Raw genomic sequence first — 19584 nt, 5'->3', positions numbered from 1 at the left:
GAATTCTATTTTTTTGTTTCATCTGATAGTTTTCACTACAGTTAGAAATTACCAAAGAGCTTGCCACACTCTCTGCAAAAAAATATACTTCAAAAGTATTTTAGAGAAGACATGTTTACCCAGATAATCAAAAGTTAAAAGCATAAAGTGAAGATGTTTTCCAGGTAATCTGAGAAGGGCTCAAGACAATGAAGAACCTGCAGGTACTTGTTTTTTTCATTATTCATATATTCAGTTAACAATATTTGTTGACATTTGATATCTGTTTACTAAGAGGTCAACTTATACTACAACAGATTGTATCCTAAGAAACCCAACATCTAGTTTAGGAGATAGTGTGCCATAATAGATCATGCTCTTGGGATCAAAAAATACCCTTGCTTCAAATTCCAATTCTGCCACAGTTGTATGAATCTAGGAAAATTACTTAACCACTGCATCTCTTTTTCATGGGGGGAGAAGGTATTTTAAGTTAACAAAAAGATGATAATTGTTTTCTAGGAATGCAGTAAGGATCAAATGATGTTATATATAGAAGCCCTGTTGCAGGACTATAGAAGATATCCAGGGGATACTAGCTTCCTTTGGAAAATGCAAACTTTTCTTCATTTTCCACTAGGGCAGTAAGATCAATTTGTCATTTATTGGAGTTTAGTTTTAATTTTAATTGTATATAAATGTATATATTTATGCAGGTAATAAATGTATATATTTATGGCATACATGGTGTTTTTATATGTACAGTAGACCCCCCCCCCCCACCGCTTATCCACCGTTTCCCTGAGGTTATGTATGTATATAACATATTCTGATGTTATATACAGAAGCCCTGTGCCTGGACTATAGAAGATACTCAGGGGTTGTTAGCTTCCTTTGGAAAATGCAAACTTTTCTTCATTCTCTACCAGGGCTGTAAGACCAACTTGTCATTTATTGGAGCTTAGTTTTAATTTTTAACCACCTCACTCTACCCTATACACACACTCCACTGATTTTACAAAGAATGTTTTTAAACACAATTCATACTGTAGCAAATTAACCCAGGTGATCTTTGTTGAAGGTTTTCAAAAAGACATAGGCCTTAGCTTTAAGATTACTTTCACATGAGGTGATATTTATTTTGTCACCTTACAGTTAAATAAATGACAAGGAACAGCTGATATTGTCCAAGTAAGTATCAGAGTTTGAGAAACAAAAGTGGGGAGAAGTTATATGGAGAGAAGTAAAGAGATACACGTTACAAAGAAAAGGCAGTAATATGTGAGTGGATACACTCACAGACCTGCACAGCATGGCATCACTCCTAAGAGGTAGTGAGGTGTGTGAAAACACTTTAGCTGTCCAGAAGAGGACCGGTGTCTACCAAAGGTAGAATCTTCACCTTGAACTAAACACTGCCAATTATGCACATGTGACAAGAATAAATCTCAAGGAGCTCACAGAGAGTTACAACACTAGGCAATTCTCTACAGCAGTGGTGTTCATTGTTATTGAGGGAACATACATGTTCTTCTCCAATGCTGGAGGGATACTCAGTGCTCCGAAGGAGCACAGATGAAGGAGTAATTCATTCTACCTGGTGGACTAGAAAACCAAAGTTTGCCAGGTGTTAAATACTTGTCAGGACAGTGATTCCAAACAAGGGAGCCACATGAGTAAGAGTTCAGCGATATGAAAAGGCTGTGTGGTTACAGACATGCGGGATCAGGTCTCATGGAGAGAGGTTCATGAAGATGAGGCTGGAGAAGCAGACTGAGGCAGTTTGTAAAAAGCCTTACAGACCACACTGCAGAGTTTCTTTTTTCTTTTCTTTTTAATTTTTTTATTTCCATAGGTTTTTGGGGAACAAGTAGTATTTGGTTACATGAGTAAGTTCTTTAGTGTTGATTTGTGACTTGATCATTCAATGACGAAGGGACAGCAAAGCTTTTGAAACAGATGTCACAACTCAAAGGAAGCCTGAATTAAGAAAGTGGTATGGAAACTCATTATTTCTTTCCTTCACCCATTTGTACCAACTATACAAAATACTGGCGCTACAAAGTTAAAATATTAAAAATAAAACCCAGACATAGTCCCTGCTATAATGAAACTTACAAACTAGCAAAGATAGTAGTCATTAAATAATTACAAAATTTTAAACACAATCATAGTATTTAATTGGGGAGCTATAAGGAAGAAACAGTTGCTGAGAAAGAATGCCAGGGACAGCACTGAGGAACATTTCAGAAAGAGGCACACATATGACACTTGGTGATCAATTGGAAGTGCAGCAAGGAGAAGAGAAGATGGTTCCAGGATTTCCAGCTTATATACTGGATGGATACTGGTGCTGTTAAGCACAGTGATAGAAGAACAAAACAAGGAATGGGAAAGCCACTTTATGGCTAGTTTGCTTTGGATCAGAAAGAGCTTTAAGCACCAACTGACATCCAAGTGAAGTTCACCAGTTGCACCAGAAGGACTGCAGCTCAGGAGAGTCTGAGGTTGGAAAGAGATTTGGGAAAAGACAGTGTCAAGGATGAATGGTGGGTAAAGTGTTAGTGGTACTCTTATAACCTTTTTCCCACTACTAATTTTCTATAGTGAAAATAGTATTAAATGCTCCCCACTGCCCCTCAGTAATAATGAAGAAAAGAAGATACCTCCCAATAGTCTATTTTCACCTAAGTCCATGCCAGATAACTCTGAAAGGGGCAGTCAGTCCCCAGACCAGCAGCATCAACATCACCTGGAATTTATCAATGCAAAGTTTAGGGCCCCACCCAGGACCTATTAAATTAGAAATTCTGGGGGTGGGTACAGCAATCTGTTTTAGAAAACCTCCAGGTAATGCTGATGCACTCTCAGGTCTAAGAGACACTGGGCTTGCCCATTATAAAAATGTTAAACATTTAAGAAAATAACTATCTCGTTTTAGCTGTTAGTTATGTTTAGTGGAAAAACTAAAGGTTTCTGTTTGCCTGGAGGGTTCTCTCATCCGTACTTTAAACATGTGTAGAATATCTGATCTATGCAGAGTAGTGTGTTTGTTGAGGGAGACTAAGTGTAAGGCATAAATATGGTCTCTGCCATCGGGGAACTGTCATCTGGTTGAGGAGACAATATACACATCTGAAAAGTTAAACAAGTAGATAAGTGGTACAGTTCAACAGAAGCAGCAGGTGAGGATTTAAAGTGCTAAACAATAAGGGCACTAAGAGCCACAAGCTAGGGGAATAGTGGAAGGCAGGAGTTAGACCTATGATAATCAGGCCTGACAGGGCTAAGTTTGAACTCTGTATGAACTTTTAATGAGATATAGCAGAACCCCTTATTTGCATCTCGTCCCTCTAAGAAGAGGTTTGCTGAGCTTCGGAAATGGTTTAATGATACACTCAAGATGGAAAAGACTTGAAGTGAGTAAATTACAGTTGGGCAAATCAGTAACTGTCAAAAGAAGGAACGTTCTTGACCTCGGCCCAAGGGTATCGCTGTGCTCTGGTTTGCATTAGCTTCAGCACCGCTGCAGTCTCACTGAAGGTCAAGTTCCCTTTTAATAATGCTTTATATATCCAAGTCTATCTGCAGTTATAAAAATGCTTCCTAAGAGGCATTTAAGAGTAAAATGGTCCGGTTCTGAACCATTCCCTAGCACCTACCGAAGGAGCTCAGTGGCTCCTCTGTGTTCTCAGCGGTCAGGGATTGGATGCAGGAAAGAGCAATGGGGCCAGGCAGGCACGCTTCAGGAGTAAGCACCGTGTGCATGGCACGCTGTCAAGCTCAGACCTATTATTGAATACCAAGGAAGAGGCTCCCGCGATTGAGACGGCGGGGATAAAGCCACCCTCCTGGACCTGGCGCTCTGGTCCTGTAATTCGCTCCTAGGGCTCCAGACAGGGGTGGGCTTACAAGCGAGGACAGTGCATAAGGCAAAACCACAAGTCAGTCCACGGTGGGAATGCCTCCGGATACCACTCGGCGGAGAGTTGGCAGTGGGGCACAAAAAGGATTTCAAAGGCCTCTGAAAACCGAAAGCCCCTAACCCGGATACGAGGGGCCTCGAGAGAAAGGTTTGTCCGCCCCTGCAGCCCAGGCGCGGGCCAGGGACACACCTCGGATGGTTTCCCAGCTTGGCCGGCAAGACGCCCTGGCGAGCGCTCCAGTCTACCGGGCAGCAGAGCCAAATAGGGAGGAGAGGATGGGAGCGGCATTCCACACCCGCCGCACCCGGCATCCAGCCCCGGTGAACTCGAGCAGAGCCATGGCTAACACAGCCTCAGGTTCTGGGCCTCTAGAGGTTCCTCTGCCCAGAGATCCAACATCGGGGGCGCAAACCTACCCGCTGTTGCCTCACTCCTAAATCTCCATGTACTGGCGCCCTCCTCCCCCCGTTCAGACCCTCAGAGTCCCTATCCAAGGGCGGGTGTCAGGAGGGAAGCCGACGAGCGCCAAAGGGCTCGGGATCGCTGCCAGGAGTCCTCCCGCCCCTTCTCAGCCTCTCCGCGCGCTTCTTTACCGCGTCTCGCTCCATCAGGGAAGCGACTGCAGAACCAAGCAAAGGCGGTCATCCGAGGGGCCAGCGAGGCTAGGAACGCGTCGCCGCGTGTCCGTGACCAGGGCACCGCGCCACGGATGCCAGAACCCAGGCTGGAGAGAGCGGGTAGGGGCAGAGGAGAAAACGCGGGCACCACTCAGGGTTTGGTCCACGTTCTTCCTGCCCATGGCCTTCCTCTTCCCCCGCACTTTACCTTGTACCAGGTTCCCCCAGATCCGCGGGCAGAGGCGCAGAGCCGAAGCCCGGAGGAGAGGAGTTTGAGAGCCGCCATCTTCGGGCGGTGAGGCAGGAGGAGGCTGCGGGTTGGAGCGCGCGTTTGAGCGTCGGTGCGCGACTGCGAAGGAAACCCGGGCGGCCTGGAGGCTCGACAGCGCGTCGATGACGTCCTCCCGGCCTTTCGAGCCGCACGCCACCGGCGCGCTGCTGGCTGCTGCTTTTAAAAGAAGTGAGGCTGGGCGGGGCCCCGGCGGGGAGAAGAGGCTCTGCGCAGCCGGGGCGGATCGCGGGGAAGTTCCTCTCAGCGCCTCAGGTGTCTGGGCGTGTGCAGCTGTGTTGGCGCGCACTTGCCGCTACAGCCCTTCTGTCAGCCCTTTAGCTTCGATGGGGCGCTGGTGGCCGCCTCCCCCTAGGTTGTGGATGAGTCTTGGCCTAGGGTTCAGGGCCCTCCGGCCGCGGGAGGATCTCCCGCCAAGCTTGTTGCTTTTCCAAATTAGTGCCTGGCGTGTGTGGGGGCTGCATAGGTGCACCCCTCGAGGCCCCCTTCTCTTCTCCCGCCTGGACTGCGTTCACGTTTCTAACATTTCTCAGCCCTTTCTCCCCACATCTGGCCTTGGCTTACATAGAGTAAGTTTGCTGTGAGCACTTGCCTCGAACTGTCGATCAAGAGGTGTGAGCAACAAGGCTTGCAGAGGAACAAGATTAAGACTGGACCTCTGTGACCTGAGTTTAGCACGCCTTTTCTTCCCCATCATCCAAGTTTGCGAATTTCGGGCTCTTTCTCGCACTGGAGTCCCAGCAACCCCAGAGATTACTAAAGATGCAACCATAAAAGCAGTATATTGCTTTAACCTTAGGCAAGTTAGATAACTTCCCTAAGCCTCAGTGTCCTCATCTGCAAATTAGGATTGCTTATAATACAACGTCATAACGTTTCTATGAGTTAATTCATGCAAAGTTTATGGCCTTATTATGAGGAGTCAATAAATGTTAGGCATTATTATAAGTTTATTCCATTGTAGCAGTTCATTGACATGGCACGTACATATTCGCCAAGCCTTGTCTTTTGACCAACTCCTTGAGGACATGAGCCACGACTGATTTCTCCAGAACTGTCTTTGCGCTTAGCAGAGTAGAAAGACCAAGTGGAAGCTCAATAGCATTTTATTTGATTAAGGCCTGACCAAGTTCTGAGAATGTGATGTTAGTTTTGAACCAAAGCAAAGCACACAAAAATTAAATGAGATCTTAGCTTCCTTAGTAAATACAGTAAGGTAATGAACAGTGAAGATGCAGTTCAAAGTTTGTCCATAAAACCATTTGCCCTTTCACGGTAGTCTTTTAACTCTGAACTTTTTTTTTTCCTGTAAATATTATAATTTTAGTCAAAATCAGTTAAGGAGTAAGATACCAAGTTAGACTATTCAATTACACTGGAGAAATTAACTTATTGCTAGTTGGTATTTCAATACATTTTAAGAAGTTGGATTGGGGGGAAATTCAAGTACTGTAACTAAAGTCCCATAACTAGTGATAATTTAGCATATAGCAGCTGTTGTACCGTTAACTTACACAATGTGAAAAAAACTAGCATTCCAATTGAGTCTGCTTTTCCACTTTTGCCCATTCCAATTGGGTCTGCTTTTCCACTTTTGCCCTTCCACAGGGCACATGAAATGGAAAAACTGCACTGGCAACTTTGCCGGTGGTCATATGACTGACTCTTGGCTGGTCTCACTTTGTTGCTCTTGGCTGAGGAAGACACATTTTAAATGTTGCATGCTATGTGACTAAGTCTCCTGAGAAAATCACCCTAATTACTGTACAAAACACACTGTACTGTATTTTTGATGACTGTGACTTCATTTTATACTTTTTAAATAATGTGCAAGTCTCTTCAACTTGAATAAATTAGATTACAAATTACAAAAAAAGTTCTTATGTGCTGATTTCACTTCTAGTTACACAAAGGCACTTCAATTTTAATTGGTGTGCAAAATTTTACTTCTTTTAAATATCTGAACTTTTCCGAACTAGTAAGGATATTTCCCACTTGCTTTGAAAGGCAGTTTCTGGCAAATATGTTATATTCTGGAAACCTTTCTTTGTGGAATCTTACAGTTTAACTTCCACACTTTTAAAAACTGGGAGAATTGGATTCAAAGCCTTTAAACAAAAGGTCTGATTCCAGTCATGCAATGAGGAAAGCTTTTTTTGTTTGTTTTTGTATTTTTTTTTGTTTTTTTGTATTATGATATGTATGTGTATGTGTGGGTGTGGGTGTGGGTGTGGGTGTACATACACAGAGTCATGTGCTACATAACATTTTGGTCAATAATGGACAGCATATATGATGGTGGTCCCATAAGATTATAATAACATATTTTACTGTAGCTTTTTTATGTTTAGAAATGTTTAGCCATGTGCAGTGGCCCACGCCTGCAATCCCAGCACTTTGGGTGGCCAAGGCAAGTGGATCGCTTGAGCCCAGGAGTTCGAGACCAGCCTAGGCAACATGGTGAAACCCCGTCTCTACAAAAACAGACAAAAAAATTAGCCGGTGTGGTGGAGCACACCTGTTAGCCACCTACTGGGGTGGGGTGGGCAGTGGGGACTGAGTCAGGAGGATTGCTTGAGCCTGGGAGGCAGAGGTTGCAGTGAGCCGAGATTGTTCCTCTGCATGCCAGAGCAAGACTCTGTCTCAAAATAAAAGAAAGAACAGAAAAATTTAAATACACAAATAACTACCATTATGTTACAATTGCCTACTAAATATTGTACAGTAACATGCTGTACAAGTTTGTAGCCTAGGAGCATAAGCCATACCATATAGCCTAGGTGTGTAGTAGGTTAGACCATCCAGGTTTATGTCAGTATATTCTATATTAGCACAATGACAAAATAGCCTAGCATCTCATTTCTCAGAACCTGTCTTTGTCATTAAGCAAGGCATGACTCTGTGGCACCATTTGATCAGATACATGCAGGTAATGTGTCAGAGTTTATTAGATTGTAAATTATTCTCTGTTTTAAGGAGTTTCATTTTAATTCTTCTAAAATATGATGCATTAGCGTATCTCATTAGTGCAAGATACGACATCATGTTCTCACAGTTGATGGTGTACTCCCCGGGATGATAACCAGGGGCATCTGAAGACTTGTTTTTCAAATGTTGATTAACTGGTTTCACTAGAAATAGCAGTTTTTAAGTAGGTCATTTGAGTCACTTATAAAAGTGCATGCGTGCTTCATTTTATCACAATAGTCCTTTAATATATGGAGAACATAGTCCTTCAAACAATTTGCCTCTAGTAGGTTTGAAGAACATAAATCTGAAGTTTCACATAAATCTGTAAATCTAAGTATTGTTTTATAGTGCAAGACACCCATTAATTTGCATATTTTGCAAGCTTATTTTCACAGATCCTTTAAAGGAGTCCCTTGTATTAACTAGTGTGTATTTAATATTTGTTCAATGATTAAAGAAAAAATAGATTGATTTTTCTAAAGTGTAGTTTTCTCAGAAAAAAAGTAAAATAAATGCATGAGATACTTGGAGAGGGCTTAAGGCCTGGAATGAAATTGAAAATTATGATAAGGTACTAAGGAAACCTAGAAGAGTAAAATGCACCAGAGTGATCTTGTATACATTCAAGACTGATCACTTTATTTCTGCTTAAAACCTGTCATTGGTTTTCCCCACTGCCTTTGAGATCCAAAGTTCATACTTAATAACATGACATAGAAGAGGATCATCTCTTCTGATCTTCCTTTCCCCCACACGTCTGCTTTATATTTCAAACTATATGTGCCTCTTGATTTTTACACAGTGAATTTGCACAACCTCAGAATCAAGTGTTGACAGCAAAATAATAAAGAGCAGGAATTCTGTGGTTAGGCTTCTAGGGTTCAAGTCTCAGCTCTGCACTCTCTAGCTATACGGCCTTCTGTGGTGCAGTAGTTAAGCAGGGCTTACAGAATGTCAAGATGTAAGGTAATCTCTAGATCAATATTTGCATTATTCAGGTGTTAAAAGATTATACATTATTAATTATTTCCCAGATGCTATCTTAGTCCATTCTTGCTGCTACAACAAAATATCTTAGGCTGGGTAAGTTACAAAAAGAAATGTATTTCTCACAGTTCTGGAGGCTGGAAAGTCCAAGATCAAGGCACCAGCATATTGAATATGTTAAATTAAATTAAATTTGGCCAAAAGCTGCTTCCATACTTTGAAATTCTGCATAGCAAACTGCACCTAAGTTAGTGTTTAAATAAACCTTACTTAAGAGTATATTCTTGTAACAGATAGCTGAGTCTCAGCTAATTACAGCAGCGAGGTTTCATCCAATCACATACTACCAACTAATAAGACCATGTCCACATAAGGCAAATGCCACGTTGCATTGTGCCCAAATAAGGCAAATGCTGGGCCATAATCAATCAAGCTGTTTCTGTACCTCAGTTCCTCTTTCTGCCTATAAATACTGCCTGCTCACATTGCTGAGTGGGGCTTTCTGAACCTCTACTGGTTCAGAGTGCTGCCTGATTAATGAATTGTTCTTTGCTCAAATAAACTCTGCTAAAGTTAATTTGTCTAAAGTTTTTCTTTTAACAAGGGTCTGATGAGAGCCTGTTCCTCATAGATTATACCTTCTCTGTGTCCTCATATAATGGAAGGGGCAGAAGACATAAACAGTTCCCTTGTACCTCTTCTATAAGGGCACTAGTCACATTCATGAGCTCTCATGATTTAATCACCTCTGAAAAGCCCCATATCTTAATACTATCACACTGGCAATTAAGTGTCAACATATGAATTTGGGGAGGACACATTCAAACCATAGCAGGTGCTTTGGTTACTGAAAACATAAAGTAAACTGAAAAATTTACTTAATAAACTGAAAAACATAAGGCAAGATTCAAACCCTGGACCATAAGTTATTAAAAGCTGCTATTTCTTTATACCTCCCTCTTTCTGAGATATCTTTGAATCTTACCCCAACTCTCCAGTTTCACTCATTCTGCACTACTTCAGGGCCTCAATTTCAGTTTCTCTCATCTGAATTATTTCAGTTTCCTTCCAAATGAATTTCCATTCTCCCTCAATTTAAACATACTTAAAATTATTATTTCAAAAACAGGATCTGGTCTTCTCACATCTTTTTCTAAAATATTTCACGAAATCCTCAAAGGCTGCAAGTGAAGTCCAACATTCAATTATAGGCAAGATTTTGTTTAATCTAGCCTCAACAAATCATGTGGCCTTAAGGGCTCTGCAGAGGTACTTCAGGGGCTACGCAAACATTACATTTTGAAATTAAATTTTAGATTACATTTTTACTGTTCTATCAACACTAACAAAAGGAGCATGCACACTCAATTGTGATCTATCTTTGATTTAAAAGTATTAAAAATTACCAGACTGTGGCTGGGCATGGTGGCTCACACCTGTAATCCCAGCACATTGGGAAGCAAAGGCGGGCAGATCACCTGAGGTTAGGAGTTCCAGACCAGCCTGGCCAACATGGTGAAACCCCATCTCTACTAAAAATAAAAAATTAGCCTGGCATATGGCACATGTACTCCAAGCTACTCTGGAGGCTGAGGCAGGAGAATCACTTGAACCTGGGAGATGAAGGTTGCAGCGAGCTGAGATTGCACCATGTACTCCAGCCTGGGTGACAGAGCGAGATTCCATCTCAAAAAATAAAAATAAAAATAAAAAAACAGACCAGATTGTGCAGTTGGGAGACAAACCTTAGATTAAAGGTTCCTCATCATCGAATCTCCTATATTTGAATATATAAAATATGTCATTGATAAAGAAGTTTGTAGCTCTGTATTTATCTTTTTATCATTTAGACCTCTGCATTTTGACTCACTTAAATTTATGTAAGTATATAATACTTTGAGGCTCTGGTCAGAGACATGTACTGCCTAGAATTATTTCTTATCACAGCATAGTAGTTGTTCAAAAAGAGCATATAAAACACTTCATAATAATATTATACTATAAATAGTTTTAGAGATTATTTTCCATTTTGGCTACATCTTGTCTGACATTTACATATGTGAACAAGAGGTAATTGACATTATTAGTTATTGACCACTGAAGCAAACATTTCCTGCTACTTTTCTTTCAAGCTTCTGATCTACTTTAATTGAAGCATATACTGAAATTCTGGGACAAGCTGCAGTGTGAATCAGAACTTTCTTATTATTGTGCAGCTGAACAGAAATAAAATAAGCAAAGTATCAGATATAACTCCATGGCTGCAATATTTAGCTTCTCCGAAGAGCTTTATTATTCTCATTTTTTCCATGTATAACAGGAAAATATTTCACAATTAAAATGATAAAATGCATTTAAACTGTAAAGTACCACTTTTACACATTGTTTATGTTGGGTTCTAAATACAATTTTATTTGAAAGGGTGACTCATATTAAATATGTTTGAAAATTATGGCTTTAGCTAAATTGGACTACTTTCTGCTCCCTGCACATACCAAGCACCTTCTGACAGGCAGCCTTTGCTAAAGCCTTATTTTTCTGTGCCAGCTGAGCAAACTCCTACTCCTCTTTCAAGACTCAGATCAAATGTCACTCCTCTGTGTACCTTGACTGTTCACACTCCGAATTCCACCTCTTAAAAAACTATATTCTTTTACTTTGTGCTCTCAGGGCCCTTGGTCACCTGGATTATGAGATTATCAAGTTTTGTTCATTTTTGTATCTATAGTGTCCTAGGATTTCTTTTAAGCATAGAGCAGTTCAACAAATATCAGTTGTGTTGGCTTGACTTGGGTAACCGTTTTTTGCTGCCTTAATACAAGCCATGAACTTAACCTGTGTCTCTCAGCTCAGCTCTTTAAATTGAATACTTTCTTTCTAATCATGATGTGATAGTAGTAATTATTTACATTTTCATTCTCTTTTACAGCTTACTTTGTGCTCACCATCATCCTTTGGCCTTTCTTCTCTAACACAGTTCCTGTATCCAGCCTCGTGCTTTGCTGTGCCTGTAACTGTCTTCTCCCCACAGATAACCTGCCATTGAAGTACGTGAAGAAAATAGTCAAATAGTGAGTTACAAACTGTACTTCCCTCTTTCAAATGGTCCCTGTTTCTCTCATTATTATTTTCTTCCCTTCTTGTGAATATTCCATTTGGTTAAATCTTTTTCACAATAAAGTAACCCAAACCAAGTATGATATTTTGGCTACATGATCCCACTGTTTATGTTCCCAGACAACCAGTAACACCTGCAATAATACATTTCAAAAAAAATACTGCCAAGAGATTGTGACACCCTGGCTCAGTACAATACATCAGGGTCACTTATAAATATCCAACCACAGAGAAATGATTCATTACATTATAGTGCATCATCTTGAAAACCTATTATGCCACTATTAAAAAGTAAAAATTTTAAATTGTGTGTGGAAATGGTTAGGATAAGTGTAAAAGTCAGAATTCAAATTGTATTATATAAGGATTACAACCATGTATTATATATTTTTGCAAAATAAATGAAAAGACCATCTAAAAGTGAGGAAAAAAATCAATACGATGAGGGCAAGAATTTAGGTACTTTTATTTAAACTATTGTACAGCTTTTATTTAACTTTTAAAAGCACTGGACATATAGTTTTAGTATGAGAGTTCTAAATATACATGTCAGATGTATATTTGGTTGCTTGAAAGAAGTATTTGCACACCAATGTTCATTGCACTATTCACAATAGTCAGAATGTGGAAACAACCTAAATGTTGATAAATGGATGAATAGATAAAGAAAATGTGGTATATACATACAACGGAATACTGTTTAGCCTTAAAACAGAAGAAAATCTTGCCATGTGTGACAACATGGATGAACATTGAGGATATTATGCTAATTGAAATAAGCTAGTCACAGACGAACAAATACTGTATGATTCCAATAACGAGGTATCCAGGAGTTCTAGTCAAACTCCTAGAAACAGAGCAGAACGGTGGTTGCCAGGGGCTATAGGGAGGAGGAACTCGGGAGTTCCTATACAGATTTCAGTTACAGAAGGTGAGTAAGTTCTAGAGACCTATACAGCACTATGCCTGTAGTTAGTAATACTGTATCGTATAGTTAAAAACATGTTAAGAGGTTAGATCCCATGTTTAGTGTTCTTACCACAATAATATATATATATATTATTTGGTTGCCAACTTTTGCCTTCTCTAGTCTGAACCTGTGAACCCAGGGGAATGTTTCAGGATAATAGATGCTGTGTTTCACATCACATACTAATATTTCCTTTCCAATTCAGAAAATGGAATAACAGGATAATCTTTCAATATGCACTTCTCTGTGGGCGAATGAGGGTGGTAGCCTTCAGTGAAATAAAGCCATTAAGTTGGAAAACCAAACAATCAACAATATAGAAATCCCTCCTCACTTGTAAATCATTAATGAACATTAACCAGTTACTAGTGGCTTTGAGCTGTGACTTGAAACACCGCTACTCTCTAGCCAGATCTATATCTGTGGGTTTTCTATCTATCTCAGATTTACTCTACAGTCATTTGTTGATGTCTAGGAAAAACCTCCTGAGTGTTAAAATGATAAAACTGATTATTTCACTGGCTACTCCTAAAACATAATCAGTACAAAAGTATTGAACTGCTATTCACTGGAATGCAGCCAGGAAAGTACTGGGAGAAAAGTAAGTGCTATGGTCTGAATGTTTATGTTTCCCTTTCAAAATTCACATGTTAAAATCCTCACCCCTAAAGCAATGGTGTTAGGAAATGGGGCCTTTGAAAGGTGATTAGATCATGGGAGTGGAGTTCTCATGAATGGGATCAGTGACTTTATCTGCGTCTTTATCACCAAATCTGCTGGTGCCTTGATCTTGGGCTCCCCAGCCTCCAGAATTGTGAGAAATAAAATTGCTGCTGTTCATAACAGCACACTACTGAGTTTATGGTATTTTATTACAGTAACCAAAACAGACTAAGATAACAAGGGTCACAGAATTTGTAATGAGCTTTTAATGACCAGATGTGGAAAAAAGGCAAAGCAAATTTTAACAGCACTCAGACTTCATTCCCCGTTTTCAATAATAAACTTGGATGAAAAATTGGTTTTATATCAATATATTATGACAATTATGAATCTTCACTATTTTTATTCTCTGCACGTTTTAGAGCAGTGATGTAAAAACTTTTGTTTGTGTCATCAATGTAAATGTATGTGGAAGTTGTATCCTACACGTACATATATATATATGTAAAGTATGTATATGTTTATTTTTTATAAATTAAATACATTTACTACAGTACATTTTAAACACAATTTTGAAAGATTAGTTAAAAACAAATATAAACAGACCTTGTTTTATTTTTTTCCAGTGTGCCCATGGGGTTTCCTGAGTACTTCCTACAGGGTATGCAGTCCACTCTGAAGATCACAGCCTAGGACCATAAGTATGCGGTGAATATCTTAAAGACAATAAAGCTCTATCCACAGAATTCTGAGGATGGAGCTGATGCTGGAAAATCAGTATTCTCTTAGGCAATGTTACATCATCTCCTTATAACTATGCTACATGCTCTCAGTATTATTTATATCATCTTTCCTTCCCTTCCACCCAGCAGTCTCATTTCAAGAGATTTAACCTAAAAAGATACAAGAACAGGTGCACATATATATATGGACAAGGTTATGCATCACAGCAATTTTTAAAACAGCAACAAAAATAATAGCAATATGGTTAAATGTGTCAATCATATATTGGTCTATAAAAGTATGCTATATCATTAGTCTATAGACTAATTGGGCTACAGACTAACCATTAAATGCTTTCCTTCATGTGGCACTATACTAAGTGTTAGGAATTCAATTGTGAATAAGACAACAGACATGGTCCCAGATCTCCGGGAGTTTATGTCTTATGAGGAGATGAAGACTGAACAAGGATACACGCATTCTTGTGCAGGGTATTGTCAATGAGAAATACAGAGTGTTAAGAATCTGTGTGACAGGCTGACCCAAGTTGAGGAGGGGTGGTCAAGGAAGACTTACTGTAGGAATCATCTTTAAATTAGAATCTTAAGAATCAGAAGAAATACTAGGTGAAGGGAGAGTGGGAAACATTGCAGTTAGGACAATGTATACAAATCATTGACATTGAAAAAAAGTATGGTGGGTATAAGAAATAAAATCCAGAATGAGTAATGGTGGACAGGGTACAGGTTTTGTAGGACTTTGTAAAGTATGTTAAGGATCTGTTGACAAAAGGAGTCAAACTCTAAAATATTTGAAGATAATAATTTTGAGCCAAATATGAGTGACCAATGGCCCATGACACAGTGCTCAGGAGGTCCTGAGAACATGTGCCCAAGGAGGTCAGGCTACAGCTGGACTTTATACATTTTAGGGAGACATAAGACATTAGTCAATACATAAAAGATGTACATAGGTTTGGTCCAGAAAGACCAAAAGTGGGGGTTTCCAGGTCATCAGTAAATTCAAAGATCTGATTGGCACTTGGTTATTGTCTAAAAACTTTGAACCAATAGAAAGGAATGTCTGGGTCTTCAAGATTAGGGGCTGTGGAGACCAAGGTTTTATCATGCAGATAAAGTCTCCAGGTATCAGGCCTCTGAGATAATAGATTGTAAATATTTCTTACCAGACTTAAAGAATCTGTTCTATGAGTAATTCCAAAAGGGTAGAGGATATAATGATGCATGTCTGGCTCCCCCTTCACATCATGGCCTGAACTAGTTTTTTCAGGTTAACTTTGGAATGCCCTTGGCTGAGAGGAAGGATCCATTCAGATGATTGCATGGCTTAGAATTTTATTTTTGGTTTACATTCTCTCCCTTCTGGCCAATATTTGCCAGAGGCAACATCAGTGGTCACCAAACTTTTATTTTGTCCCATAGCATTGCCAGGGTGGCATGGCTGCCTGCCCCAGGTCCATCCTGCCCCTCAGTTGAACCCCAATGGCCAAGAGACTTAGTGCCAAAAGACTTATAGCTAGATTAAATGTTCTAGGCTAGACAGGAATGGACGTGGACAGGCATTTATTAACTCTTACATTTTTTTTAAGTAATATAACAGCCAACAAACAAAAAGCCTAAAGCAAGGATACAAAATTGACTTACCTTTAACTTCTATGCATTGAACTATTGTAATCTCAGCTTTAGTTACAGACTTGTAGCAATTAGCATAAAAACATAGCATAATAAAACATAAGCATTGGTAAAACCTTTTAAGCTAAGGAATTTAGGGATTTTGTTATGTCACAATGCTTTTTGCAGTCTTTTAGTAATTTGTTCTAAGATGGCTAATAAAATTTTTTTAATAAATATATACATGTATATATGCATGAATCACACAACTGGGAGTATTATACCCAGGAGACTTTGTCATGAGGTATCTTTATAGCCTTTCAGTAATAATTTTATTTTAATTCTATAGGAAGCAGTAAATTGTTTATAGTTGGGATGGATGAAAAGGTGCCACATAGTAGCTCAGAAAGCAAAGTTCCTTATTTTCCAGCTGTTTAGGCATTTGTGTACCCATCCTTGATTTGCAGGGTCTGAACAAATTCTATTCCTCAAAACCGGCCCTTAAAATCTCACATGCCCACCACTTTTGCAGTAGTTTCTGGACCTGGAGGGAGAGTGCTTGTATAGTTTTAGCAGCAGGAGATTTGTAGTGAAAAACAGATTGGGCCCAGTGGGATTCCAAATGAGGGTAATTCAAAGGCTTTGTCAAATCATCTCTGGTCTTCAGAATACCACAATTCTGGTTTTCTTGGAAGGAGTAAAGCTGTGAGAGATAAATAACATTAATAATTTGACAATTAAAAAGAGAATGTATGTGTCAGAACAGAAAAAATGACCTATTCGATTAGGGTGCTAACAAAAAACATGGAGAAAAATTATAACCTGGTTCGTCTTTAGAGGATTATTATAGCTAAAGAATAACTCATGATTTAATCTGCAATCAAAAGAAAAGTCAGGGCTACAATCTAGTAACAGGGGTTATAGTTTTCCTTTAAAATAATTTTTCTTTCCAGCCCTCCTTTTCTACTAAGGAAAAGTTATAGTAAGACCAGTTTGTGTGTAAAATAAGTTTTAGGCTTATTACACTTGGCCTGACTTTTCACATAAAGTGCAGGAGGAATTGATTGGTCATATAGGCTATTTTCAAGTTGGCTTTGCTGGAACCTTACCTAAAAATACTTATTCTAGCCAAAACCTTGGTAAAATAACTAGTGTCTCCAATTGTCTTATTTTAAAAGAAAATACTCTTACTAAATTTATGCAAATAACTATTGTCATAAAATCACAAGCAGTTTTTAAATTTTGGAGAACTCATAGAGAGAAAGGTACATTTGTTCACAGAAACATACTTTACCCAATTGCTTTAAACTATAACTAACTCGCTAAATACCACATGTTCTCACTTATAAGTGGGAGCTGAATAATGATAATGTTAGTGACAATGAGCCATACCGGTCTAGAGCAACCTCTATTCTTGCCTTCTCAGAAGAAAGAATTCTACCGAGGAGGCATAAGGCAGAAGGAGAGATCAAGGCAAGTTTTAGAGCACAAATGAAAGTTGACTAAAAAGCTTTAGAGCGGGGACAAAAGAAAGTACACTTGGGAGAGGGCCAAGCCAGCAACATGAAGAACAGGTGTGTGGTTTGACGTTTTGACTTGGGGTTTTATATGATGGCATGCTTCTGGGGTCTTGCATCCCTTCTCCCCTGATTCTTCCCTTGGGGTGGGCTGTCTGCGTGCTCAGTGGCCTGCCAAAACTTGGGAGGTGAGCATGCAGAGTGTATTTACTGGAATTGTTTGCATGTTCTCTTGAGGCATTTTTCCCTTACCAGTGAAATGTCCCTAGAAATTCATATAGAATGTCATATACCAGTTAAGCTCCACAATTTTTGCCTCTTACTGTGCATGCTTGAGCTCACTAGCCCAACTACTGAGATCTTATCAGGAAGCTGCTGATGGCCAGTTTCAGGCGTTTTTATCTATTGGGAGACTGCCTTTCCCTGGCCCTGGCTGTGACCAATTACTATTGTTGAGACACAGTTTAATAACCTCCTGACCATCACCTGATAGTTGCCAGACAATCCTGGTGGTGGGGGGGGGAGCTTGCCTAGCCTGCTCGTGTCAGACTAGCTACTTACTATAACAAGAACACATGGACACATAGAGGGAAGCAACACACACTGGGGCCTATCAAAGGGTGGAGAGTGGGAGGAGGGAGATGATCAGGAAAAATAACTAATGGGTACTAGTCTGGGTGATGAAATAATCTGTATAACAAACCCCCATGACACAAATTTCCCTATGTAACAAACCTGCACATGTACCCCTGAACTTAAAATGAAAGTTAAAAAAAAATTTACTCATGTCTGTAATCCCAGCACTTTGGGAGGCCGAGGCAGGCAGATCACTTGAGCTCAGGAGTTCAAGACCACCCTGGAAAACATGGCAAAACCCTTTCTTTACAAAAAAATACAAAAATTCGCCAGATGCAGTGGTGTGGGCCTGCAGTCCTGGCTACTTGGGAGGCTGAGGTGGGAGAATTGCTTGAGCCTGGGAGGCAGAGGTTGCAGTGAGCCAGGATTATGCCACTGCACTCCAGCTTGAAGTGCCAGAACCTGTCTCAAAAAATTTATAAGTAAATAAAAATACATGACTCAAAAGGAAAAGATTTCCTTGATTCTTATTTAACCAGAGCTGCAGGCTTCCAAAGAAAAGATCTCTTTGGTCACCTGGGCACTGCCATTCACAAGCCAAGCAACTTTACATGTCTTTAGTTTTATACTACTAGATGGGGAAACATCCCCCAGTCAGATACAATACACATTTTCATAAGATGTTTAGGCAAAGGAGTCACAACCAGTTTACATAAAGGCTGTTTAAACATCTCAAATTTCATAATTTCATAATCCTTTCAACCTTTACATTTTTATGTTCTGTTCCCAGGAAATTTTCTTCTCTACTGCCAGATCATTTTACCTTTTCTGGTGAAAAAAATTTGGGCTCCTAGCAGGGAGTTGAGCCAAGGAACTCAGGCCCTTTTTTGCAGTCTATATCTATCTTAATTTGCCTCAACATTGCCCCAGGCAATGTCAGCTTTCTCATTATAACCTTCGCCTTTTGATTTTTTTTTTAATTTCTTCAATCCAGGGCAAATGCAGACAACTAGTTTGAGGTCCCATAAATGTTGGGGAACCAGCAGGGGTTCCCCATTGGTACACCCAACCTTTGATTGTTATTAACCCCATCCATTTTTATTTTATTAATTTCATTTCTTAATAATCATCTAAATCTTTAGATGATTATTAAGTCAAAGGATTCATTCCTTCTGGGACGTCCCCTTCTGGGACTAGTCCTTTGACTCCCTTTCTCCTGTCTCCTTTTTTGTTTTGTTTTGTTAATTATCCTGATGTTTTATTAGCATCTGTAAGAATTTGACAAGGCTTCTCAAACAGTTGTTTGATTCAGTAGTAGTAATGTCACCCACGGTGCCCATGTAGAAGGGGCCCTCTTAACCCCAGCATTTATCATGTCCTGGGTAATAGGCATATGAAGTGGGAGAATATCCCACTCATCATAAAGCCAGTCCCACACGGCTTGCATTTGAAGCATATAAGCTGCTTCATCTGGGGTGTTCCACTTGGCAATTTATAGGGATAGTTAGGAATTCCCCTTCTCAGGGTAAACAGAAATTAAGGTGGTGTTTATTCTGTCCAATAGGCTGGTCATTCTCTCAGGAATAATCTCCTGTGCACCTGGATCATATGTACTCATC

General features: G+C 39.8%; 1 protein-coding gene and 1 long non-coding RNA gene across 5 annotated transcripts in view; one reads left to right on the top strand and one right to left on the bottom strand.

Moving 5' to 3' along the window:
• OXCT1 (3-oxoacid CoA-transferase 1) overlaps positions 1 to 6674 on the bottom strand; it is a 148672-nt gene extending 141998 nt beyond the window's left edge. For 2 of the 3 annotated variants that reach the window (XM_004058907.4, XM_055367533.2), the window contains exon 1: positions 4731 to 6674. In XM_004058907.4, the coding sequence (XP_004058955.1) occupies positions 4731 to 4808 (78 nt within the window). In that variant the 5' untranslated portion in view covers positions 4809 to 6674. Of the gene's footprint in view, positions 1 to 4094; positions 4209 to 4730 lie in introns of those variants that run through there. The other variant, XM_055367534.2, reaches the window with a different exon arrangement.
• On the top strand, positions 1847 to 18275 carry LOC129528048 (uncharacterized). 2 transcript variants are annotated; one of them, XR_008673198.2, is made up of 3 exons: positions 1847 to 3522; positions 11698 to 11839; positions 14145 to 18275. It is a non-coding gene; the product is annotated as an uncharacterized lncRNA (long non-coding RNA). The 2 variants fall into 2 exon arrangements; XR_008673199.2 differs by having other exon boundaries at positions 11698 to 11815; positions 14145 to 16131.
• The last annotated feature ends 1309 nt before the right edge of the window (positions 18276 to 19584 follow it).

This window comes from Gorilla gorilla, chromosome 19 (genome assembly GCF_029281585.2).
Source record: "Gorilla gorilla gorilla isolate KB3781 chromosome 19, NHGRI_mGorGor1-v2.1_pri, whole genome shotgun sequence".
NCBI lineage: Eukaryota > Metazoa > Chordata > Mammalia > Primates > Hominidae > Gorilla > Gorilla gorilla.
Note: the sequence above shows the minus strand (reverse complement) of the source record. Positions and strands in the feature narration are given on the sequence as shown.